Below are 26,110 nucleotides of genomic sequence, written 5' to 3'. Positions count from 1 at the left end.
GCTTGGACTCTCTGTCCAAGCCAGCTGACTGTAATTGGCCATTAATTAGCAACATCCACATGAGACCAATCACAGATGCACCTGTTGCATTCCACAGCAGCAGATAATCAATGCTTACATTTTGTTCCTGAGGCCTCCCAGCTTCTCAGGAGGAAAAATCCTAAAGAAAGGATTTTTCATAAAAGATGTCTGCGACAATTGCCCTTTTCATTAGTTAATGGTGTTGAAAAATAGCTAGGCAATCTGAAGTGCCTCAGCTCTGTAAGGCTTCCCATTCCATCCTCATAAATGGCAGATTGGAAAATGCATGGCTGCTGGGTGCTGGATTGCCAGTACCAGGCATTGCTGCTGGTATGATGGAAGGCAGGGACAAAATTGCCACTGATGTATGAGCAATAATGTTTGATTTATAAGTCATCTGGCTAAATGAAAAATTCAACTGCAATTCCCTTTGAAGCTTGACACCTACAAGACAAATAGGCTGAAAATGCTTAGTCTGATAAGAATTCATCTCTGAACCAACAGCACAGGTGGACCTGCTCTGTGAGCTGCACACAGAAGGCCTGCAAAGGACCAGAGCTGACATGTGAATATAGCCCTGGAAGGCAGATTTAGTTTTGGAGATGATATCAGTGGGATACTGAACACAGAAATCCCAGACCCCAAACTTCTTTCTCAGTTTAGTTGCTTTCACAGAAAGAAGAATGTACCCATTCTTAGTAAATAAGCAAATTTACACCAAGAAATAGAAAATTTTTGCAATCAACTTTTCACACACAGAGAAGTAATCCACCAAAGCTGATGATTCAGACCTAGAGGTAAGTGGATTTCCAGTGAGGGCAGCACAGCTGCTTTGTACACAAGTGAGTTGCTTTCAGTGAGGGATGTGCTGAGTGTCCCCCAAGGGCAGATGCAGCTTCCCCCTGTGGGATTCTTGTGGTGCAAAGAGAAGGGGGTCTGGAGTGCCAAATGAGGATGTTTCACAAGCTGAGTCCTTCTGGCTAAAGTTCAGATAGAGCAATGCTGGCAGAAACCCTCTGATGCAGATAAGGAAACTTTTCTCCTTCAGCCTGTTTATTTTCCATGTTGATGTTTACATTGCTTCTACACCCAGACTCTACTTCTATTTCCACCAGAGATCCAAAGGCTATAGGGCAGGAATGCAGTACTAACTAGAACACCTAGAATGCAGAATACCTAGAACAACACAACCCTGCCTGTAGCTGACATTAAAACTTTAAATATAAACAAAAAATAAAAGAATTTACACTTGATCAGCAAGCACTTCTTTTTGAAATATGCTTTTAGTAGAAGACAGCTCTGCAAAAGCCAATAGGACTGATAAATGTAGTGAAATTACTTCAGTGGTATCTTCACCATGTTTAAGAGGAGGAATATGGGCAGTATCAGCCTGGAATAGGTATGAAATGTTTGTATATATAGTCCTGAGTTACACAAGCTGCAGAGAAAGCATGTGGGAGGTGCACACCAGAGAGAACAGGAGAGGAACTGAGCTGCAAGCCCATCGCTGTGATCTGCTTTAAAATAGTCTCCTACCCACCAAGATGTCTGTTCAGAGTCTCCACAGTGACCACCCAAATCTGCCTCACAGCTTCCTCCAGAAATCCCACCCATGAGAAACCCTGCAGGCACCCATCCCTCACAACCCAAATGGGAAACCTGCTCTGACAAATCAGCTTTTGCATGAACACCTTCACTCTGAACCTCTACTCAGCATCCTTGGTGCCCAGCAGGACACTCAGTGTCACTACATGGACAGCAGCGCTGCCAAGTCTGATGGAAGAGAGAAGGACACTTTATACCACAAGCTGTGTTTTTGTTTGCTGTCTCCCATTTATAAAGAGAGAATTTGAACACATAAAATACAATGTTTTTCCTGGGAACCAAGACTCTGCATCCATGGGGTCACCCTGTAGTCTCAAAGCCCCCATGACAAGCTCAGAACCCACAGGCCCTGGGGAGGGTAAGACAATCAGTGCAGGTGGGTGGCCCCCACCCATGGACACCCCTTACCAAGCTATGTATCCCCAGATAGAGCAGGACTGTGGGGATCAGTCACCTGTGTTATCCAACCTGAATGGGGCTCCCGCCTCCTCCTTTCACGTCCCTGGACACCTTCAGACCTTGCCCACATGAAGTGGCAAGGAAGAATCAGAGAAATGGTCATTCCCAATCCTCACCTAGTCAGATAGCCCTTGGGTTCTGCAGGGACTGATCCCATCACTGATCCCAGTTTCCCTCAGCAGTACCATTGTAACAAGCATAAATGACAGAACACAGAAATCCTTTGCATTCTTTGCTGAGGAAATCAGTTGTCCAAGTGCAATATTGAAATAATTTTCAGTACCTTTCTATCCTTTCTTGCTGATATATCAGAGACTCACACATTCCTGAGACATGGAGGAGATGCAAGGTGAAAGGTGATTACATTTATAGAAATCAGCACTTTTGAAGGACTCAAGAGAATGAGAGCATCCTCCCTGCTTTAGCTCTAGATCTGTTCCAGGGTAGTTTCAGAAAACCTTCTAGAGGGCCTCATTTAAAAGCCTTTTCTTGGGGAAATTCAGTTGTTCCTGGTTGTGTTGAAGAGCTGTTGAAAGCAGATTGGGTTAATATGACCTTATAAAAGACTCACATAAGTGCCAGAGGGAGCAGTAGGAGACAAGGGAGGTTTATTGCTAAGGTATCAGAGGAGCACTGGGAAAGATCAAAGTTTGGTTCTTGGCTGTGCTGATGACTTTAGGCAAATCACTCAAGAACAGGCTTGGAAGAACTTGGTTAGGAAGTTTTTCAGACTCAGTGACTCAGTGGGAACCTGGGGGTTCAGGGCACAGTTGACCTTTCCAAATTTCATAGTGACTGTGAGTGCTGAGCAGATCAAAATCTGAATTTAGAATCTTCCGAGAATCTCAATTCATCTCTCTGTGTCTCTTTCTCCCAAGTGTGAAACAGGGAAAACAAATATTTTGCCACTGTCATAAAGCTGCATGTATGAATGTTTGCTGAGATACAGTGGCGACAGAAGCCACAGAGGTAAATAAAATGGATATTGCATTAAAAAAATTCCCAAGTCCTGTTTTTATCTAAACAGTGGGTTAGCCGTGAAAACAATGGAACTGAATTATTAACGACACAACTATTTATTTGACAAATGTCACATTTTTGTCTGATAATGATTTCCAATGGGGTAGTATCACCATTTTATATGCTCTCTTTACAATTCAATAATGTTTGGTAAATTAGAGTACTAAGTCTGATACAGAAAGTACTGCTGAACACAGTCAACATCATTTCTTCTGTTAAAAATTACCAGAAAATACATTTTCTGGACCTGTTTAATAATCCACATGTGATAAACAAACTAACTTACTTAAAGATCATTTAGGGATGAGGAAGCCTTTTTTCCATTGACATTTCTGAATGGAAAATTCTGCTGAGACAGTCTGCAGCTCAGACTGTTCAGATAGCAGAGGGAGACCTTTAACAGTGCATCTGACCCATTATTGATTTATGAGAGAACAATGTTGGAATAAATATGAACAAAAAATTATCCTTTCACTCAATTTGGTACAGCAATGTTGAAATTGTCCTAGGATAAACAACTGCCTTGCAATAAGCATGCTCATTCATTATTCAGTGTTAAATCTTAATTGTTGCTGATTTCAATTTCTTTGTGCTAAGTGTTTCTAAATTATAGATAACCCTGCAACTCTAATAGTATGTACTCTGTTAAGAAAAAGGTAAGTACAGAAATAAATTATTAAAGTGTTCTGCTTAACTATTGCCACACAATTCATCTCAGGATTGGGAATTCAAGGCAGCCACTTGGATAAATTTGAAGAGATATTGACAAGGAATCCACGGACAGGTCATGCATCTGTGCTGCATAAAGAGATTTTGCATGTGCATATTTATTTACAAAATTGTTACATTGCAATCTTCACTCTCAGGTTTGATTTTTCTCCTTTTCAGGTCATTGGCAAACTGTCCTGACGTTAGTGAGAGTAAAATCATATCCTAAGCACACACATCACTGCTGTGTTCTCCCTTTGATCTGAGCCCTGAGCTGCGATTAACATTAAAGAGAGAAAGTCCAGCCGCAAGCATTTTCCTGCCCTGAGCAAGCATCAAACACGAGACTCCTTCTTGTCATGTCTCTCATTCTCCTCTCTCATGTCTCTCTTACTTATTTATGTATTTACCTTAATTTGCTTGGAAGAGTTTTGTTTGCCTCAGGGAGGGGTGGCTGTATGATTAAGGCATCTCACATCCCTGTGTCTCCTTTTGCCTTTTCTAATTCTTTACATTTCTTCTTTAGAGGTCCAGTGGAAAAACCTGTTGGCTTGTTCTTCACTGGCTTGTGGGACAGCACTTCATATCTGGCAATGGATCAGAAGGACTGAAGAGTGTTTTTGCTCCCACCAATGTTTCTTAGAGCTGCTAAAACAGGACCAATGAAGATGTTCACCAGACTCCAAGTCCTTGCGCTAGCTTTATTTTCCAAAGGAGTTTTCCTTTCCCTAAGTGACCACAGCTTTGTCAGAAAGGAAATTAAGATAGAAGGAGACCTGGTCTTGGGAGGCTTATTCCCAATCAAGGAGAAAGGCACTGGGATAGAAGAATGTGGGAGAATCAATGAAGACCGAGGCATCCAGCGCTTGGAGGCCATGCTGTTTGCAATTGATGAAATCAACAAAGACAACTACTTGCTGCCGGGAATTAAACTTGGAGTTCACATCCTGGACACGTGTTCCAGGGATACATATGCCTTAGAACAGTCTTTGGAGTTTGTCAGGGCATCTTTGACTAAAGTGGATGAAACTGAGTACATGTGCCCTGACGGCTCCTATGCCATCCAGGAGAATTTGCCGCTGCTCATTGCAGGAGTCATTGGTGGTTCCTACAGCAGCGTCTCCATACAGGTGAGTCACAGCAGCCCCACCAGGTGAGAACTGTTAATCTGCAGTTCCAGTGAGAGAACCACTGGTTATGTAAGTTTGCCAGTAAAGCAAGTCTTAGCTTGATCACTTTACCCTAGGCGTCAAGCTAGCATATGATTTTTACTGAATTTGCATTAGTTCGATTCACTCTTTAAAATACTTATTGTATTTCAAACCTCCAGCAGCTGTCCACTTCTTCTTGTTATGGTGTACCCTGAAGGCATCTGAAGTTTACAAACTTTATTTCAAACTTTGCATTTCATGACACTTTCTACAGCTTAAAATGCACATATATGTTCACATCAATCATAAATGATACCACCTACATGTCTGAACATGTGTTCCTGCCATGCTGCATGTTCATAACATTCGTCATTTTAACAACAGAAATTTAAAATTAAAAAATAAATCCTTGTCTTCTAGTAGGGTTTCCCAAGGCTAAGTGTTGGGGCTAGACCTGTTTAATATCTTTATCCATGGCCTGGGTGAGGAGATCAAGTGTCCCCTCAGTCAGTTTGCAGATGAACTCAGCTGGGCAGGAGTGCTGATCTCCTGGAGAGTAGGAAGACTCTGCAGACTGAATCAATGGACTGAGGTCAGTGGTATGAGGTTCAACAAGGCCAAGTACAGGTCCTGCACTTGGGTCACAACAACCCCCTGCAGGACAACAGGCTGGGGGAAGAGTGGCTGGGAATTGTCCCAGCAGGAAAGGACCTGGGGGTGCTGGCTGACAGTGGCTGAACGTGAGCCAGGTGTGCCCAGGTGGCCAAGAAACCAATGGAATCCTGCCTTGTATCAACAATGGTGTGTCCAGCAGGACCAGGGCAGGGACCTCTGTTCTGGGGACTGGTGAGGCCACACCTCACATCCTGTGTCCAGCTCTGGGCCACTCACTGCAACACTGAGGTGCTGTAGCACGTCCAGAGAAAGGCAACAGAATGGTGAAGGGTCTACAGAGAAAGATGGTGAAGAGTCTCCTCCTGAAGGAGCTGGGGGTGTTTAGCCTGGAGAAGAGGAGGCTCAGAAGGGACCTTGTAGCTACAAACACCTGAAAGGAATTAGCCAGATGAAGCCCTCTTCTCCCCAGCAACCCATGACAGGTTGAGAGAAAATGGCCTCAAGCTGTGCTAAGTGAGGTTCAAGTTGGACATCAGGAGAATTTCTTCACAGAAAGGGTTGTTAAGCATTGGAACAGATTCCCCAGGGAGGGAGGTGGTGGAGTCACCATCCCTGGATATTTTAAGGAAATTACTGGATGTGGCACTCAGTGCCAAGGTCTGGCTGACATGGTGGTGATCAATCAAAGGTTGTACTCTGGGATCTTGGAGATATTTTCCAACCTAAATGATTCTGTGATTCTGTTCTCACATTATTTAGGGTCAAATAAAACAAGCCAGTTCACACGACTCATAATCACAATGGGTGCTGTCTGAAGCCCAGACTGATGCAGACTAAGACCCTGCATCTGGTATTTCTTCATGGTCAGCTGCAGGTTTCCAAAGGGATCAAGATTTGACAGTGCAGGATGTTTTTTCAGACTCAGTGTAGGACATTTTTCCAGACTGAGCACAAGCCTTAATGGCTGCACCAGTGTCAACAGCAATAAGAGTTCTTGTGTACTGCAGACTATCCCAGAAGTGACAGAAAGCCCACAGAACCTCATTTGCCTGTTTCATAAATAGGGCAAGAGTTCATCCAATGTTCATTTCAATCAGAATTACTCTGGGGAGCTGGTTGCTGCTCTTGTGAAGGCATAAAATCCCATCAGTTGGGAGCATGGTCAGATCCCATAGGACATGCACGAGCACAGAAGAATTTAAAGAAATTGTGTTTTATTTCCTTTTGTATTCCAGTGTGTAACCCATCTTTGTATTCATAGTAGGGAATGTAAGGGCAAATCTTTACCCATACTGCAGGAGAACAGTTTCTGCAGGGCAGAACCTCAGCCATCTCTTGTAGTAGAAGTGGTTTTGTCCCTCTGTGGACCAGCTAGCAGAGCAGGAGTGTATCCTTCACCAGTTATGTGGGTCTGATCACTTGGAGCACAAAGAACAAGTAAGTTTCAGGCTGAAAAAGAGATATCTGAAGGGGGGAAATGGTAGCTACAGAACCTTGGGCAGCACAAACTGTTAAGGAAATCATTTTTCATTGCCTCTTCCAATAACACAAAGAATGCATCAAATGAAACCAGCAAATGGTAGGTTGTTGTGGACCCTAAAAGCTGAATGAGTTCCAGAAGTGACTAGAAACAAAAATAAGAAATTTTATTAGATACTTCCTATGGTTCAGCAGTTCCCAGAGCTACAACTTTCTGAAGGTGGGCAAAATATTTTGAAGCATCATATGACTGCCCTATCCCACTGGTGGGGGAGTGGGAGTTTTTTGCTGTACCTTTGGTTTGTGGTCAGTGTGTTCCTCAGTCTACTCTAAGTTCAAGTGTGTCCAAAGGACATGAAGATATAAGGTAGCCTAAAAGACATATCTATAAAAGTAGTGACAGCCAAGAAGGTTGTGCAGGTATTTCATTCCCTCCCAGAAACCCAGAGGGAGTCAGATCACATTTCTAAAGTACTCAGTGGCCTCTTGCACAAGATCTGTCAGCCTGTCCCTTTGAAGCCCATTTCTGGTGATCACTGAGACTAAATCCATATCTGAGGCAGTAGATTGGACGCAGCACAAATCAAATATACATTATTTATATATGTATATAAATGTGTGTATATAGATGAGTGTATATAGATGTTTCATATTCCAAAATCTTATTTTTGGAGCAGCTGTCCAATGGAAATGGGAAGTCCTGATTAGAGATTTTCTCAGTCAGTACATGTAAAAAATGGTAATATAGGTCTATGGAAATCTGTAGGTCATCCAATTTTTAAAACCTAAGGAGGATGATGGAACAATACTTATAGCTAATATTACTCTATGATCTTCCCTAGACTTATCAAAAGTTTTTAAAAGTGAGATCTTTCTTAACACTGTTCTTCAGAAAAACAAATAGTTTCACAAATCATTCAACTTGTCATCAAGCATCTTCCTTTTTTTCTTCTAGAAAAAAGTGTTCAGATGTTTATTCTCTCTTTACATGGATTGTGTTGGCCTTCCTTCAGTCTCTCTTTTCTAGCTTTCCTCTAGATTTCACACCACCTATAAAAAAGATGTAATTAAGCCTAGAAAAGACAATTAAGCTATTCACTCCTGTTGCCCATCCTGCTAAGATAGTCAGTCACAAGTTCTCTTTCAAAAGAAAATCCCTGTCAAGAATAATAGACATTGCAGACTCAAGCCTGAAATTGTAAGGACTTTCAAGCATTAAAGGCAAGCATTTTGGTGCCATACCAATTTCAGAGCCAGTCACCTGGACAGAGTAGCTCCAGTAACAACTGGAATCACACCACTGCTGAAAGTCAAAATATTTCACCAGGGGTGTGTTTGCAAGGCTCAGCACCCCTTTCCCTGAGTGTTCAAGCAGCATCCAGGGTGCTGGATGCTTCCAGATGTAGCCCTGGCAAACATTTTTCTTTTGCTGAGAGCTGTAAACACCATAAAGTCCACAGTGCAGTTTCTTAGCCTTAAAATAAAACATGCTGAGTTCTTCAGACAAAAATTATTCCTGGCTTTTTGCTCCCCCTCCTGTGAATTTGTCTTTATATTTCAATATTTTTTCTTCCCCTCCCTTTGCCCTCCCTCTCCTGCTTTTTTTTCTGGACAGCTGTCTGCCAAATCACTTCATGATGCTCCTGCTGTCAGATTTGTACTTCTTTCATTACCCTTCCACTAAGGAATAAAAGATTTTGCTGGTAAATCAGCAATGAACACCTTCCCCACTGAGTCAGTATGTAAGATAGGCACTTTTTGCAGAGACTAAAAACAACAAGAGAATGCAGAATGCTTAATTATTTTCTGGTCAGACTAGGCTATTATCGTTAATGATGATCTGGATAATTAGTTTTTAGATGTTGTGTTTAAATTAGCAGTGAGCCCAATCTGCACAGCATTTGATTCTTCAAAACTCAAGCCAGGATTCTTAGTCAATGGAAAAGCTCATGTTTAAAAAAAATTAAAAAGCTGTTTTCATGAAATAAAATTCTGACTTGAGTTGAATTTAGCATCAGGAAATGAAGAATTACAAATCTGGGGAGTTTTTTTTGGGCTTGTGGCTTTTCATCTGAGCCAGGTTATCCACTCTTAGTTTACAACAGAAATTTCAAACATATTTTCCTTGGAGAGATTGACACAGTAAAGATAATAAGAAACAGAGGCAGTATTCATTTGCAGAGGAGCACCTGCATAGCCAATCCCAATTCCATACTTGAGATACTTAGGTCTGCTCTTTTCAGGAATATGCATGTGGTTGCAGGAACACCTTTATTCAAGTGCTGGGTTTGTTCTTCCCTGTTTCTGAAAACTTGATTTTTCTTCCCTGCAGTCAGCTCTTAAAAAAATTAAATCATTCCTTTAGGTGGGCTGGATTTTTAATGTCTATGTATATTATATTGACATGATGTAAAGATTTTATCCTGGCTGTCACCTGGCTGTCAACACACAATACCTCCAGATCACAACCACAAAAGTTATTTCCAATTTAGAGCCTCATCCAGAAAAAATGGCAGAACAGAAACCAGTGCCCTGCTGTCTTCTCTTCAGTTCCTTGCTGTGTCTCAAGTAAACTGTAACAAAACCACTGCAGCAGGTTTAACGGTGCATTACTGCTATCAGAAAAGCTAAAGCCACTCCTGAGTGACCATCTGGCATGAAATTCAAAATATGTACTCATTTACTGGCAATCTTTTCCTGGCTGTCATTTCTCCTTAGCCACAAAAGTCTGCCAAGGGCTCATGGAGCCTGAAAGCTAATCACCTCCATTTCCTTCCTCCAAGAATAAACCGTCTTTCAACCCGAGTCTTAACAATAGCTGCTGACTTCCATCACCACTGAAAATAGTGTAAAATCCTTAAATGAACCAAAAAGTAAACAAAACGTAGCATACAGGGCTCTGTCCCACTGTGCATGGACCCCACAGGGATGTGGGCAGGAGACATGGGCAGCAGGTTTCAGAGGTTTGCCAAGCCACACAACCCATTTGTGCTGTGGACTGACAGCCTCTGGTGATTTTGTGCTTGTGAAAGTGAACCAGATTCTTACTAAAAAATCCATTCTCTGAACTGGGCCACCTACCACCAGCATTTAAGCCACACATGCACTTGCCAGCTTCCATGTGTCTCCTTTAAACTCTCCCCTCTTTTATCTCTGTTCTTCCCCTCTTTCCACCACCCCTCAGCCAGATCCTTGCTGTTTGTTCCTCTCTTTGTTTCTATTCCACATTCAGAACCTGAACAGCCACTAGGCTGAGGTTTTCAAATGCCCAAAGAACACTGAGCATTTCATTCCCAGAGATTTCAAAGGAATGTGGGTACCTCCCTCTGGCTTCTCTGAAAATCCCACTGTAACTGATTACTTTGTAATCATTTTGATTTCGTTTTGGGCTATAATTTTTATTTCCTAAGTGTGCGCATTTTGTCCTTTTGCTAAGGGGAAATTGTAAGACTTTACAGGGGTGGATAAGTAACCACTGAGATCACAGGTAAGAAGGAAGGAGCTCTACCATACAATGAGAGAATCATGGAATTGTTGAGGTTGGAAAAGACCTCTAAGATCATTGAGTGGAACCTTTAACCCAGCACTGCCAAGCCCACCATTAAACCATGTTCCCAAGTGCCACATCTATGTTTTGTGAATACTTTCAGAGCTGGTGAATCCATCACATCCTTGGGCAGCCTGTTCCAATTTCCGTGAAGAAATTTTTCTTAATATCTAATCTAAACTCCCCTTGCTCAACTTGAGACCCTTTCCCTTTGTCTTATCACTTGTTAGGGGGGAGGAGACCAACCCTCACCTACTGCAATCTCCTTTCAGGGAGTTGTAGAGAGCCATAAACTGCTCCAAGTGGGAAAGGATGTCACTACAAGAGAAAGTGGCCAAGAATAAGAACTAGCTAGGGTCACCTAGACATCACCTATACTTATTCTACCCCTTCTGACTAGGATTTACTCATCAGTTAACAAGTCTCAAATTACCATATTTATCAATGATAACTCTTTTAATTCCAGAAGTAATTCCATGTTCCTTTAGAACCAGCAGCCCCAGTTTTAGTATACCTTTTCTGATCCTGTGTAAACGGGACATGATTCACAGGCAGGTTTATGAAGTCTCAGAGAAGAGTTGCACTCTCAGGCAAAGCATGATCTTCTGCACAAGTCTCTTTTCAGGTGCAGGTTTGGTGCTCAGTTTACCTCACTGCAACAGTAATGCTGTGTGGAGGCAGAGTGCATATGTGACAGCTCACTGTGCCTTCCCCTGCAGGAAAAAAGATTTCCAAACAATTCCTTCAAAGCACAACATTTCTCTGCATGCCCTCCATGGTTTGCTTTTTATTGCACAGGACAGACACAAATATGAAAAGAAATTCTCAAGTCCTGTGCAGAAATCCTAGCTGTTATTCTGACAGTATTCCTTATTTCTGATGTTCATTTTGCAGATGAAGTTATTTCACAGTTCAAACACTGCTTCTCTCTGTGTGGCAGCTACTGAGTCCACTGCAAACACTTAGCTATATTTTTCCCAGCTTCATTGCTCCTCATTTTCAGAAGAGCAAGACTTCACCCCTCTTCCCACTAACAAAAAATGCCAGACATTTTCTATTTGTTTGATAGTGAATTATCTTTTCCTCAGTTATCTTTTGGAAGCTATTTTTTTAAGGAACAATACCTACAAAGTAGGAAACAGGTCTCTTAATACCAAAGAGTGTAAAAGCTGATAGAAATCACTTCAGTCCTGCAATGCACCATAAGATTCCACAGGAGAAAAAGCCGGGCTGGGATTCCTAAATAACCTTACTGCATCTGGTTGAGTTCCTTACAAGCGACCTTTGGTGATTTAAAGAACTGGGATATTGGCATTCTCAGTGACTTTCTGGGGTCAGTGCTTGCAGTTCTGCTGAAGCCAAATTGGTGCTTTTTGCTGCAGGTCATGACACAGCCCCTGTGCAGCCACTGCCTTCATTAGCGCTTATTATGATATCCCAGAGATGGCATCCTTAGTTTAAAAATGGATTAGGGAGAGGTGATGTTGCAGGCTGACAAAGATTTTTCAGTTCTGAAAGCAGTGAGGCCCTTAGGGTCCTCATTTGAAAGCAAATTAGCTTGGAGTAAATTTTTTCTTGGGTCCAAGGTGAGCAGCTGCATCTGCATCACTGAACTCTCCTCCTCCTAAATACTCCCAAATTATGTGAGGATGCCAGAAGTGTCCAGACTGAGTCACTCAGGGACACACTGCTCCCAGGTAGGAGCCTACTAAATCCCAAGAGAAGGGGGAAAATTATGGTGGAGCCCAGCTTTTCAGTATTGCTCATGTTTATTGCCAGAGATGCAGTCTGGCAGCTCACAGCCTGCTGGGCTGTATCTGCAGAACATGGCCAGTACACAGATGGAAATAAGTATTTCTGTCTATTCTATTCTCTTTAGACCACATCTAGAGTGTTACCTCTAACTTTCAGTCCCTTGGTAAAAGAATGATTCAATAAATACAAATATAATAATGGGGAGGATAATCAGGAGCACAAACACTACAGAAAGAAATTGAGGGAACTGCATGTGTTTAGCCTGGAGAAGGTTTGGTGGGAAACTAATATCAGCTTTTCAGTGTGTACAGGTTTGCTCTGAGGAACGCAAAGTAAATGTCTTTATCAACATCATGCAGGACCAGAGGATAGGAAAAAATACTCATAAATTGGAAAAAAGGGAGACTTTAACCTGAGGAAAAAATGTACATTCCAGTAGTTGAGACCATGGGGAGACTGCACAGGAGGCTGTTGGCTAGAGAGGTACCTCATTTATTCTCTACCTTAGGTTTATGCCTGCCACCCACATCCCAGCCCATTCAGAACAAGTGTTTCTTTCCTGCCTTTCTAAAATAGCTCTTTCTGCCAAACTTTTGGTGTATTTTTATATTTTAGAAACAAAAAAAAAAAAATTAAATCAGGAAAAAAAACCCCTGTATTATATATTGGTATGAATGTTTTAGATGCAGTTTGACTTCCAGCTGCCCAAATAATAACCAAAAGGCAACAAGACAGATTTCAAGGCAGATCATTTAGGAACTGGATAAAACATACACCAGCCACAGTCCATGTTTTTTTCAAAGCAAGAGCTAAGGCCCTGTGTTATAGCAATGAAATTAGGAAAAACCTTGGGACATGGCTTTGCCATGGTCTTGCTGTGGGAATCTGGACTTGCAACTTATTCCCAGAGACAGAAAGACTTTCTCAGGAGACCAAAGGCAACAAAAGAATCTCCATTAGGACAGATTGCAGCTCTGAGAGCCAGAAATTTGCCCAGTTTCTCAGCAGAGAAAAAACTTTACCTTAATGTTATTCTGTTCCACAGCCTAATTTATTGTCTGTTCAGAGTAGCTCTTCCCTGTCTCAAAGGAGCTCTGTGAAATTAGATTCATTAAGCCACATTAAGTGCCATGAGACTCTCTCATGGTTAAATTTCAGAAGGGCAGAGAGCACTGTCATCTAACAAGGGGCCTCCTCTGTCCAACAAATGTGCAATACGCACTTGTGAATTGTGGTAAAAACACTCTACTTGTTCTATCTAACACATTTGAGATTTATCTTTCCTTCTTTTGTCCAAAATATTTCCTGTGTTTTCCAGTCCCATATATACATTCAAAAAAATCAATGTAATAATCTCAGGGCCATTAAAAAGGGAAATTTTTAACCAAAACATCAGAATAAATTCTACTGCCAGCAAAAATAAAAATCTTATAAAGGTTAAAGAAAATGTTCTGTGAGATTCAATAAATCATAAGATAGATCAAGATTACTGAGACATAGAGGTGTTGCTTATCTGTCTCCATTTTACCAGCAGGATTCTTGAATGGCCACAAATACAACCAAACACAGGTTCATGTGTTTGATAGCTGAATCTAATTCATGGCTCCTTGCAGGTGGTTGTTACGAAGCCATTTTCAGTGTTTCAAAAAGATTGGCAATATCTCACAAGCATTTATGCTATCCCTGCAGCTCAGAGAAGCAGGAGTGACAGGTGCAGAGAGGGAGAGGGACACTGGTTTCCCCTGGCACTGCCACAGCCACTCCATTTGCAGGATTTGCTGGTGCCAGCATGTCCCTGTGGCTGGCACTGGACTTACAGCCATGCTCAACAAATCACCCACCAAATCACCATCCCAGCAGCTGAGGGAGAGCCAGGTTTGCCTGGGGAGTGGCCCCTGACCACAGGATGGTGGCTGCACTAATAAACCCAGCAGCACAAGAGCAATAAAGTTTTCCCATCTCTCTGAATGCAGATTCCACCCTCATCCTGCTCTGCTAAGTGGCTGGTTCAGTTTGCAGATGCAGAACATCCAGATTTATCTTCAAAGGTGTCTGCAAAGCCCAACAGTTTTGACAGTGAAAAAACCTGGCTACTACTGCTGCTTAAGTACCAACATATGGATTTCAGGCACTAATTGCATGCACCAAGGCTTGATTAAATTGCTCCCTGGAGCTTTGCCAGAATAAATTATTTCACTGAGCAAAAGCTGGATCTGCACTGCAATTTTGAAGCTGTTCCACACATGCCAAGGCACCATGGAGCTACACTGGAGGTGTGCCTCAGGTGGTTCAATCTCAGTGCACATAACTCTGGTTTACATCCCACTGTCCTCCACTTCCCTGAGCAGACACAGTCTTAGATATCAGCTCCTCTGCAGACCCTGCTAGATACTGTTAGCCTCTTAACCAGGATAATATTTTCATTATCAAATGCTCAGATCAGCATGAAAATGGCTGGGAAAAGGGACTGTTCTGAAATCAATTGCATCAGCTAAGTGCCTGAGACTTGAGCTTTTTGGAAAAATACATCCCTAATATCACAATGTACAATATTCCAGAAAATCCCCACTTGAGAATTTCATGAGTGTCCTGATCTGAATTAATAACAGATACAACTTAACTGAACTATATGAGCAGTAATAGTTCTCAGGGATGATTGGGTCACTGTTCTTTATGATTAATCAGACTTCCTTGTATTTTTTTAGTCCATGGAAAATCTACCACCTGGACAGCTTTGTAATGAAGAGCTTTACAGCAAACAGCTGTAAACACATGAAAACTTTCTTCTCCTAGAGCACAGGAATGAGAATTACAGGTGTTCGCAGGGACCCTGGAAATATAGTTGCTTCCAAGGCTGAGGGCCCCTATGTAAACTGGGAGAGCAGTTCTATGGATGCTTTTGCTTCTCAGACTAAAAGAAAAAAAAATTAAAAAGGCACAAACAAACAGAAAAAGTAAAAAATGAAAATGAAACCAAACTAGCTATAAAGCTGCCGTATCTGTTAGGAGAACCTTTCTGAGAGTTGATGCGTTGAAGGCTTGTCCACTCACTGACCAGCATTACCTGAGCTGCTGAAAATGGACTTTTTCTTTAGCAAATTTGAGGGGGGAAATGCAGAATGGTATGTGTGCATATCTTCATTATGGTTTAGCACAAATGAAATAACTCCTGCTAGAATAAACTGAGACAAGAATAGCAATTCCAGCCCACACAGTTCTGCAGGAAATGTTCCAGAATAGCTACATGGAGTACATTCTCATTTCCAAATCGGAGTGCTCTTGAGAGAGGACATGTGAACCAAACCATGTGGATATGTGGGCATGTAATCAAACTTACAAAGCCACAGGGACTTAACAATGCTCAAAGCATCCATTGTACCTTGGTGACAGAACAAGCCTCTCTTCCGATCCTGTTGCTTTAAAGCTGTTCATTTCCATCACCAGATGCAAATTAAATCCCACATTTCCAGTATAAGGCAGTTTAATGATTGTTACCATCCAGCAGGGAGGTTGAGAACACAACAGCTTCTTTCTGAGGGACAGTAACTCGTTCAGCTGCAGCATTCCCAGCCTTGTGCCTGTACCCACTGGCAAAACTGCACTGTCAGCTACAATCCAGGATACTCCTTCCAAGCACTGTAGGAAAGGTTTTGTTTTGGCTTAAACTAAAATAAAACACTAACAATGGTGTTTTTGTGAAGGCAAACTTCAACTTCACAGCTTGGACAGGACACTCGGTCTTTACTGGTGTTGCAGAAGAACAGGAGGATAAGAACCTCCTGAAGTCCTCAGTTCCATGTGGTCCAGAGGTTGTGAAAGCCCCTGTACATATGTGGCTCACAGCAGAGTCTGGCCCAGATGAGATTACCCAGTTTACAAGGGCACTAGTTCAGTGTCTGCATCACAGAAAAGACAGAATCTAAATCTATAAAATCCTAAGTCATACAGGTTGCTGAAAAGCAACAAAATTCTTCTGCTTGTTTTTTGGTTTTTTTTGGTTTTTTTCCACCAGACACTCTAATTGGCTACTGATGTCTGAAACTTCCAAACTTGCCTCTTCTACAATATTTTTTTCAAAACAGTCCTTTGCCTTTGAATTCTTACAGACAATCTTTGGTCAAAGAAACATCTGGGGAAGATTAAAAAATTAAAGGATTGGGCAATTTTTAATAAGTTTCCCTTGGGAATTTCGAGTACACTAGTGCAGAAATCTCAAGCACATTGTTGCTTTTCAAATTATTTCGTCAGGCTGTACTCTAAGATTAGCTTCAAATTTTATTTACTGGAAAGAACTTCCAGTCACCAATCTTCTCTTTGTCATTTAAGAAACTAAAATAGGAAAAAAATGCCATAACCTTTCTTCATTTATTTCCAGATATGATCAAGAGTGGCACTTCTGTGAGAGCAGCAGAGTAGATTTGGAAATATTTAAGTATTGGACATAGTCAAATATGAAAAAAAGAAAAAGAAAAAGTAGGACTTTGGACCACATAAATCAAACTGGAATGATAAATAGAGATTATTAAATTTTTTTATTTTTTATTAGAAACTGTAGGTCAACATGACATTAGTTCAGTTGGGCAGGGCACGGTGCTTATAATTCCAAGGTGATGGGTTTGGTTGCCACATGGCCCATTCACTTAAAAGTCGGATTCAATGATCCTTGAGGGTGTCTTCCAATTAAGACCATTCTATGATTCTGTGAGTGTGTGATTCTGTGGTACTCTGACCGTGTGAAACACTTGAAGAGTACTAACATGCAAAAAATGTGCCATCTCAGCTGGTCTGCAGCCAGAATGTCTCAGAAAAAAAGGTTAAATGAGTAAAAAATAGGAGAAGTGGGGACTTAGCTTGAATAACTGAAATTAGAAAGTTTTACAAAAGGCCTGTATATTTGTGATACTTGCACAAAAGAGAAACTTATGTCTTATTAGTGTATTTGGTCATCAAATAGAATGAATCTTGGAGAAGATGAATCCTACTATGAACAGCAAAGGCATGCAAATCCCCAGGCCTTAGTAAGGAACACGGTCTGAAACTGAAATATATTGTCCATTTGTGTCTAATCATCTGTTGTTTAAACAGGCTGAGTTTCATGAAAACAAAGGTCCATTACAGTCCCAGCAGGACCCAGGGAATTAACTGGGCATCAGAACAGGTTTTGTGCATATGTTCAGTGCAATGCTTTCCCTGGAGTTTGTTATTAACATCCTCTATCAACACCCTCAATCTGTGATCGCCAGAACATCTCTCATTAAAAAACACTGTCAGTGCCTTTCCCTAAATATTTCTGTTCCATTTTATAAATACCCCTCTTTAATAACCCATGCACCCTGCTTTGTCTCTAGGTGGCAAATTTGCTCAGACTCTTCCAGATCCCCCAGATCAGCTACGCCTCCACCAGCGCCAAGCTGAGCGACAAATCCCGCTACGATTACTTCGCACGGACCGTGCCCCCGGACTTCTACCAAGCCAAAGCCATGGCTGAAATCTTGCGGTTCTTCAACTGGACCTACGTGTCCACGGTGGCTTCCGAGGGAGACTACGGCGAGACGGGCATCGAGGCCTTCGAGCAGGAAGCTCGCCTGCGCAACATCTGCATCGCCACCTCCGAGAAGGTGGGACGCTCCAACATCAGGAAGTCCTATGATGGTGTGATCAGGGAGCTGCTCCAGAAGCCCAACGCCAGGGTGGTGGTGCTCTTCATGCGAGGTGATGACTCCCGGGAGCTCATCGCGGCCGCCAACCGCTTCAACGTGTCCTTCACCTGGATCGCCAGCGACGGCTGGGGCGCGCAGGAGAGCATCGTCAAGGGCAACGAGCACATCGCCTCCGGGGCCATCACCTTGGAGCTCGCTTCCCACCCGGTTAAAGAGTTTGACAGGTACTTCCAGAGTCTCAGCCCTTACAACAACAGGCGCAACCCCTGGTTCAAGGACTTCTGGGAGCAAAAATTCCAGTGTAACCTGCAGAACCGGAAACCGCACAGAAAAGCTTGTGAAAAGCACTTCACCATCAACAGCTCCAACTACGAGCAAGAGTCCAAGATCATGTTTGTTGTGAATGCTGTGTATGCAATGGCTCACGCCTTGCATAAAATGCAGAGGACTCTCTGCCCAAACACCACCAAACTCTGTGATGCCATGAAGCATCTGGATGGCAGGAAGCTGTACAAAGATTATCTCCTGAAAGTAAACTTTACAGGTAATACCTCCTCTTTTGGTACCTAGAGAATGTAATTAAGCAGTGTAATTAAGGAAATGTTCATCAGTTATGGTAACAACCAGCCAAATTCCTGGTAGCAACTATTTACACAGTTCAGACCAGGGTGGTACAGGCAAGGTCACTTCTGTCACAAGAAGGCAGAAAAAAGAAGGAAGAGGAGCTTGATGAGAATCCTAAAAAAAACAGGCTGATGTTCCTCCTGCTTCCAGCAGAAGGAAGAGGTGAAGGTGGTAACAGCTGGTCTTGGCAATATTGCACTCCTTCCTTTAAAATTCCACACAGCAACACCCATTTAATTCACAGCCAGTTTGGGCATGTCTGAAAGCCAATGGTCCCTTTACCACCTGCTACACCAGGCAGCCGCCTGCTAATCCCATGCCAAGACTTGGCCTTCTCTCCCTCGCTTTGCTGCAAATTTACATAATTGCTGGACCATGGCCAATGTCCTTGCGATAGTAAAGTAATAATTCCTGTCATAGAACCAGATGTATATAAACTATTTAAATATATGGGGTAGTGCCATTACCTGTGTAATGGAACTACAGGCTTAATGGCAAACTATAAAAAAGCTACATTAAACATGTGCAGGAGATGTGGAGGAGGGTGATCAATCTGGAATGATATAAGCAAACTTCATGGGGACTGGCTGCGCAGCACATGGCATCTCTGTGGTTTTGCCACCACGTAAGGCTGAGTTTAGCTTTTTTAATACTATGCCATAACAATATTACACCTCAGCAGAGCTAAATAGATCTACAGAGGAAAGAAGTAAAGTGTAGAACATCCTGCCTTTTTGTTTCTTCATGTCTGAGTTTCTTCTGAAGTATCTAGGTTGAACTTGAATTTCTATGTACTGTGAAACTGATACTCTCAACTGCCTGAGTTGATAGTAAGGAACCATCACACTGTGCTTTGAGTGAGACCTAGCTCCAAGAGGAATTGAAGGATAAACATGTGTAGGGTGCAGCATGCTCAATCCCAAGAGACCTTCAGTATTTGTACAATGCTAATAACACTGAAAACTACATAAAACTGTCAAATTGGAGCTTGAACTTTCCCCTCCTTTAGAGATGTTCTCAGCATTTGACCCAGATCACTTCTAGATATTATCAACCACATCCCTGGTGCTTCTCCCGCTCCCAGTGGGATGCAGCTGCTGTAGCCAAGTACTCAAGTCAGAATGGAACAAACTTCTTGGGTTTAGACTTCTAGAAATTAAGAATAATCCTTTCTCTTTCCCCTCTTCACAGCATTTACAACATAGAAGCTCTTTTCTTGCTTGCCTGCACTTATCCTCAGAGATACTTGAATGTCTTTAAATTGTTGAAATCAATTGGTTTTAGGAGGACAGCACTTCATGGGAGCTCATTCCTGGCATGCTGATCAGGAGGGAAGGCAGTGGTGTGCTTCTGGCCCTGCTAGGGAAATGCTTCACTACTGTAATGACCACCTAAATGAGTAGGCACTTCAATCTTTTAAACTTCAATTATTTTGAAGATTTTTCTGACAACACAGGTATTTTTATGAGCTTAAATGAAAATACTATTGATTCCAGCCTTAAGACTAAGCAACCTTTGTTTAAATATAGGATTCTTAATAATTTTTCTAACATGCAGATATTTTTAAGCTCCCAAGCATTTTCCCATTCAACACCTAGATATAAAGTCAAAATAACCCCAATTTTCTTTCACCAAAATCTCAGGAAATTTTTTTATTTCTCTAGAGCCAGGAAAAATAGCTTCAATTTTGACTGAAATAACTTTTATTTTTTTATGAATTGGGAGTTGAAGCTGTTCAAGCTGGAAAAAAATTGAAGCCTTTAAATTTTCAGTTTTGAAAACAGAAAGCTCTTTTTTGAACCAAATTAATTGTATTAAAAATCAGCATGGAAATCTTTGAAACTCTGAAGAGCTTTATTACCCATTAATTTTCATTTCCAATTTAAAACATTAAGAAACCTGTCAAGTTCTTTTCCAATGGCTTTTTTCCATATACATTTTTAACAGCTTATAACATTATTTGCTCATCTTCTTTATTATTAGTTCTTCCATTATAATGTGAATCCCTGTCTTAATATAAGTTATTTCCAAAGCAAGTGAGTGATTTTTATGTAGTGAGTTATTAAGCAAGTCTTCCATCCCTTCCTCCTTTCAGAAGAGTGTGAAGAATTAATACATATGTGAGATTTTAATACAAATAAGTCTTGTCATTGTTTTTTATGGGACCAAGAATTATTCTTTGCTCTTTCCTGGCTGAAGAAGATCTTTGTGTGTGTCCTTAATGCAATGTGAGGACCTTGTTTCATGGTACATTTGATCAATGATGCTCTTATATTTCCACCTCCAAACCTGAGTATTGTATTTGTGGGGTGCCCCGATGAAGGAAGGAATGATGAATGCGACTCCATGTTCTTAGAAGGATAATTTATTATTTTATGATACTATATTATATTAAAGAATGCTATACTAAACTATACTAAAGAATACAGAAAAGATACTTACAGAAGGCTAAAAAGATAATAATGAAAACTCCTGACTCTCTCCAGCATCCCAACACAACTTGGCCCTGATTGGCCAATGAGTGAAAACAACTCACAGCAGAATGCAATGAAACAATCACCCGTGGGTAAACAATCTCCAAACACATTCCAGATGAGCAAAACACAGGAGAAGTAAACAAGATAAGAATTGTTTCACTTTTCTCTGAGGCCTCTCAGCTTCCCAGGGGAAAAATCCTGGGTGAAGGGATTTTTTCAGAGAATGTGAATGCCACACCTGAGTGTTTTCCCAGCACAGAGAGAGGGTGGTACGGAAGTTACCAGTCCAGCAGCTGCACTGCAACCAAGTCAGGCTGTGAATGTTCTCTCTTCTTTAGCCTGGCTAGACATCCAGACCCACCACAAGGAAGCAGGCAGGAAACAGAGCAGTGATAACCGTATTTGCAAACACATATGCAGCTATTTAAGCAATGCCTCCTCTTCTAAAAGGCAGAGGTTCACATAGATAAGCCCTGCAAGCACAGAAATGAAGCAAAGAAATGGTGGAAGAAGCCAAGCAAATGGCCCTGAATGTCTTGCCCCAGTTTGCTGGAACATGAATTTCACACACACCAGTCTGAGTAAATGATTGGGTGAGTTCCTATGACTGGTGTGGGATGGAACAATTTTAGACATTTACCCTTCACACTCAGATTAGTTTTGATTAGTCTTTGATTACAGTTAATGGAAGGGATCAGCACTTACAGAATGTGCTCCAGCCCGTGTGAGGTATGATTTGTCCCTATGTCCCTTGCTACTGACTACAGATGGAGCATGGAGTGATTAAGGTTTATTTTCACTTTGCCACTTAGCTGAAAGCCTGAAGTGAGAGTCCCAGGAACAGCAATAATGTGATTTACAAGGAAATATTCAGGGACCAGCTATCAGCAGAGTGGTTGTGGGAGACTGGCAGGGTTTATACATCCTTGTGTTGCCACTGCTGCTGACATGCTGTGTGACAGGTAATTTCACTAATATCTCTGGGTTCCTACTTATTTCTCCTTTTTCATTAAATCAAAATAACTCCACAGAACTGCAGTGTGGGATGAAGACAGGGTGAGATTTCACTCCTTATTGCCTGTGAGATACACCAGGCACATAATTTTCTTGCAAGTCAGTAAGACATATATGACAAATGTCGTGATATTCTGAATCTTTTTAGTAAAGGAAAAAGAGATACCTGTGCCTAATTCCAGCTTCCAGCAGCAGGATATGAGAATACAAAGTCCAGCCCTTAGATAAATGTACTCAGTTTCAGTGTTTGTTTGGCCTTTCAAAGAGATATAGGCTGGTTCATCTTCTTGATCTTCCCATCCTCTACATTCCCTCCTGAGGGCACAAGTGCAGCACTTGATGTTCTAAATCATGATGGTTTTCTGCTGATAAAGAGATGCCAGTTCAAGAGGCTGTTAACTTCTATTACCAGAACAACAAAGAAGTGCTGAGCAAAAGTAAAGGTCTCCCTGGCAGAGAGCACAGAGTAAACTCAACTTCTCACCAAACCCAGCCATGCCCTGGTGAAGGGCAGCACACAGAGGGGCTCCAGGGATGAACCCACACATCCAGAAGCCTTGCTCCCTCACAGGGGTGGAGGGGACAGTGCAGCAAACTGCTTTGCTGACTAATTTAGCTTGTTTAAACCACCAGCAGGACACAGAAAAGCAATGTTGTCATTGCCCACAGCACTACTGCAAGCCTCACTTTTGACAAGTGCCAGGACAGTGTGAGAGGGATGTCCATCATTTGGGATAAAAAAGTGGCAGGGTCCTTCACAGCTGTGCCCTACATGTTGCTGCCTGGTGTAGCTGCTCCTCCAGGGCATTTGACTGGAAGAGAAGGGTGAGGAAGGGCAGCCATGATAATGAAAGACCAGCATTAGCTCCAGGGTTGCTTATCTGTTGTGCAGGATAACCCAGGATTGGAGGGCTGGACTCCAGCTTTTCCCACTCCAGTTAGTAAGGGCTGATGCTGTGACAGGGTCCTCAGTCTAGAGGGGGAGCATATGGGCAGAGGGGGGTTGGATTTTGGCATGTACGCATGTCCACCTGTCTCATGCAGTTTTCTGAACCTGCGCAGCTAATAGTTGGAGGAATTTGGCTAAAGTAGTAGACTTGGAAAAAAGATCATTAAAAATTTTAGGCAATGCATATTTAGAGTACTCAGTGTCTTTTCTTATCCTCTTCTCCCTCCTGAGTTACCAGAGTCACTGTCACGGATCTTTCTGTCTTGTGTTCAGAAATCCATCTCTTCTACAGAAAAGCCTATGTCATCAAAGATAGCTTATCCTGGGCAAGTCCTCTCCCCTGGCTAACCAGAATGACTACTCCAAATGAGAAAAGGCTTGTAAGTCAAGTCTGATTTGTCCCCTTTCCTCCATTGCACTCTATGAAAAAAATTCTATTCTTACCTGGTCTTACATTTCTATGTGTTTTATATTTTTCCTTCTCTTCCTCCTCACTCTGCCCCAGTCAACACTGAAATAACATGAAGCAGAAGCACAAATTCACCTTCTCATTTATTCTGGAGCACTGGTGACTTCTGTTTTGGGAACACAATTTCACAGACCATTTCCATCGTATCTGTTCCATCCAAGTAAGAAAGAGCTGCAGTCATGGTCTGCAACAAGCAGATGTCACCTTACCTCTGAGCACAGCAGCATTGCATGGTCCCTGCTCTGGGATTTAGCCATAAATATTTCCTGTCAGAAATGCACTTCAAAACTCAGTGCTCAGGCAGGCTGCATGGAGGCAGACCAAAGGAATGCTGCATTTGCTATCAGGAATGGATTATAGCTGCAGAAACTTCAAAGGCCAGCTATGAACTCACAGCAGGGAGTACCTGTGAGGGCTAAAGCTCAAGGCCCAGGCTCTGCAGCAGATGGCCCTGCTGCTCCATTACCTCATCCAGGAGCTCCTTCTCATCAGGTCAGACCCCCCTTGCCTTCAGCACTCAGTAACAGCAAGGTCCTCGTGGCCTTCCTGGTGATGCTTATTTGTAGAATAAACCAGAACACTCTTTCAGATGGAGGCAAAGCTCACATGGGCAGAAGGCATCCACTTGTTAATCATGAAAGTTGTAGAAGTGTAATACATTATGGATTTGTAGCTAATAAAAGCAAGGAAAATGAGTGAATTCCCCAGGATACTAATTAAAGATATTAATGAAAAAGATGTCTAGGGTTTATAGGAAAAACTCACTGCCTTTTCCTGGGACCACAAATGTGTCATAGTGTTTAAAACCTTGCAAGAAGCTAAGGGACAGTCTCTGAAAGCACACTTGAGACTTGCTGTTCCAGAGCAGAGGAACAGTTGAAGCTGCACAGTATTTTCCCATATTCTCTCTGTATTGGAGTCACATTGGTGTAAATACACAGAGAGCTGCAGTGAGATTTTGATGGCCTGGTAATCCTGATGGCCTCATCTACTTTCTCCTTCCTTCTCTCTTTAGAGGCCTCATAGGATCTGCTGTTCTTTTACTTTGGGTAAATTTACCCTCCAAGAGTAAATAAGCCAATATCTCTACTTAGTCATCCTGAAGATTTTAGTATGTGTATATTCTAATATATGAGTGTATATATGTATTTTATATATTTTATATATATTTATTTATAAATCTATAATATATACAAATTTATAATATATATAATATAAATTTACCCTCCAAGAGTAAATATAAATTTATAATATATATAAATTTATAATACCTAAAATATAAATTTACCCTCCAAGAGTAAATAAACCAATCTCTACTTAGTCCTCCTGAAGATCTTAGTATGTGTATATACTAATATATTTATATATATTAGTATATATATATATATGCATTTCCATAGATTTTGATTGTGCATGCTATAGATTCATAATATATTAAATCATAAAATTAAAGAATAAAGCAGGTTGGGTGGTCTCTAGGCTAACTTCCTGAAAGGTAAGGCAGCTGTGTAATCAGATGATTTTGCTCAGGTCTTTATAGATGTAAACTGGTTGAAACTAAAATAGTCTAGAACCTTTTCAACACCTAGTTTAGGTTTGAGATATCATGATGGCAAGCAACTGTCTGCACTCTGGGAGTGTTGTGTGTCACTCACTGCACCCTGTGAAATGGATACCTGGGCTGACAGAGGGGCACAGGTGCCATCACCTCTAGGGCACATGTTCCAAATAAAATTCCCATTAAAACTTCTCTCACCATGATGGCAGGTCAGTGACATACCTGCTAATGGTGCCTGCTATCAAGCCAGAGACCATGGTAAAAAGCTGCTGTTTCATGTTTTTCTTTGTCACTGAGTCACAGTGATTAGCCTGAGTGAGCAGGAGCAGAGGCTGAATGGTGTTTTCACCTCTTGAGATAAGCTCCAGCAGCTGAGGCCAAGCTGTGCTGGGCCATTTCTCCCCATCCAACTGGGGACAAGGTCCCTTTGCCTGGTGCCACCACTGTCACCACTGCCTGCTGCCACCACTGCTGGCTGCCACTGCTCTCTGCCTGACGTGGGCACTGAGCTCCCGTGGACAGAAGGATGGGAACTGCAGCATTAGCAGGATGCAGAGCAGCAACAGCTTCTCTTCACAGTCCTCAGGAAGTCTCTGCAAGGATGTTGCCTTTGACCTTTACCCAGCTGGGTGTCGTTCCTGGAAAGCCTGCAGAAACCACAGGCCAGCAACAGCCCCAAACTTGTTATAGTGGCATATTTAGGTGAAAGTACTTTGGCATCCCTAAAATTGCAACTGGATCTCCATCTCCGTTTCCTCTACTTGAATATTTAAACAACCCACCACTTCAGCTGAGCTATGAAATACTGAACATAAAATTATATAGTCTATGCCTTGTATGTAATTTATAGTCAGCTGCTTATCTCCTATTAATAATGGAGCCTTTAGGCAGTCATAAATCTCTAGATTTCACAGCATCCATGGGAGTGTGTAAATGAGGATGAGATTAGACACCCTGTGTTTGTGGAGAAACACATGACTGGCAAACAGCAATGATTTT

The 26,110-nt window shown here is 41.9% G+C and overlaps 1 protein-coding gene across 4 annotated transcripts in view; it reads left to right on the top strand.

Moving 5' to 3' along the window:
- The window catches only part of GRM3 (glutamate metabotropic receptor 3), a 105,393-nt gene that overhangs the window by 54,176 nt on the left and 25,107 nt on the right, over positions 1-26,110 (top strand). For all 4 annotated transcript variants that reach the window (XM_058023460.1, XM_058023456.1, XM_058023457.1 and 1 more), the window contains 2 exons: positions 4,340-4,943; positions 17,709-18,564. In XM_058023460.1, the coding sequence (XP_057879443.1) occupies positions 4,446-4,943; positions 17,709-18,564 (1,354 nt within the window). In that variant the 5' untranslated portion in view covers positions 4,340-4,445. The remainder of the gene's footprint in view (positions 1-4,339; positions 4,944-17,708; positions 18,565-26,110) is intronic.

Source organism: Melospiza georgiana, chromosome 4 (assembly GCF_028018845.1).
Source record: "Melospiza georgiana isolate bMelGeo1 chromosome 4, bMelGeo1.pri, whole genome shotgun sequence".
Taxonomy (NCBI): domain Eukaryota; kingdom Metazoa; phylum Chordata; class Aves; order Passeriformes; family Passerellidae; genus Melospiza; species Melospiza georgiana.
The sequence above is the reverse complement of the archived record's forward strand: the minus strand, read 5'-3'. Positions and strand labels throughout refer to the sequence as shown.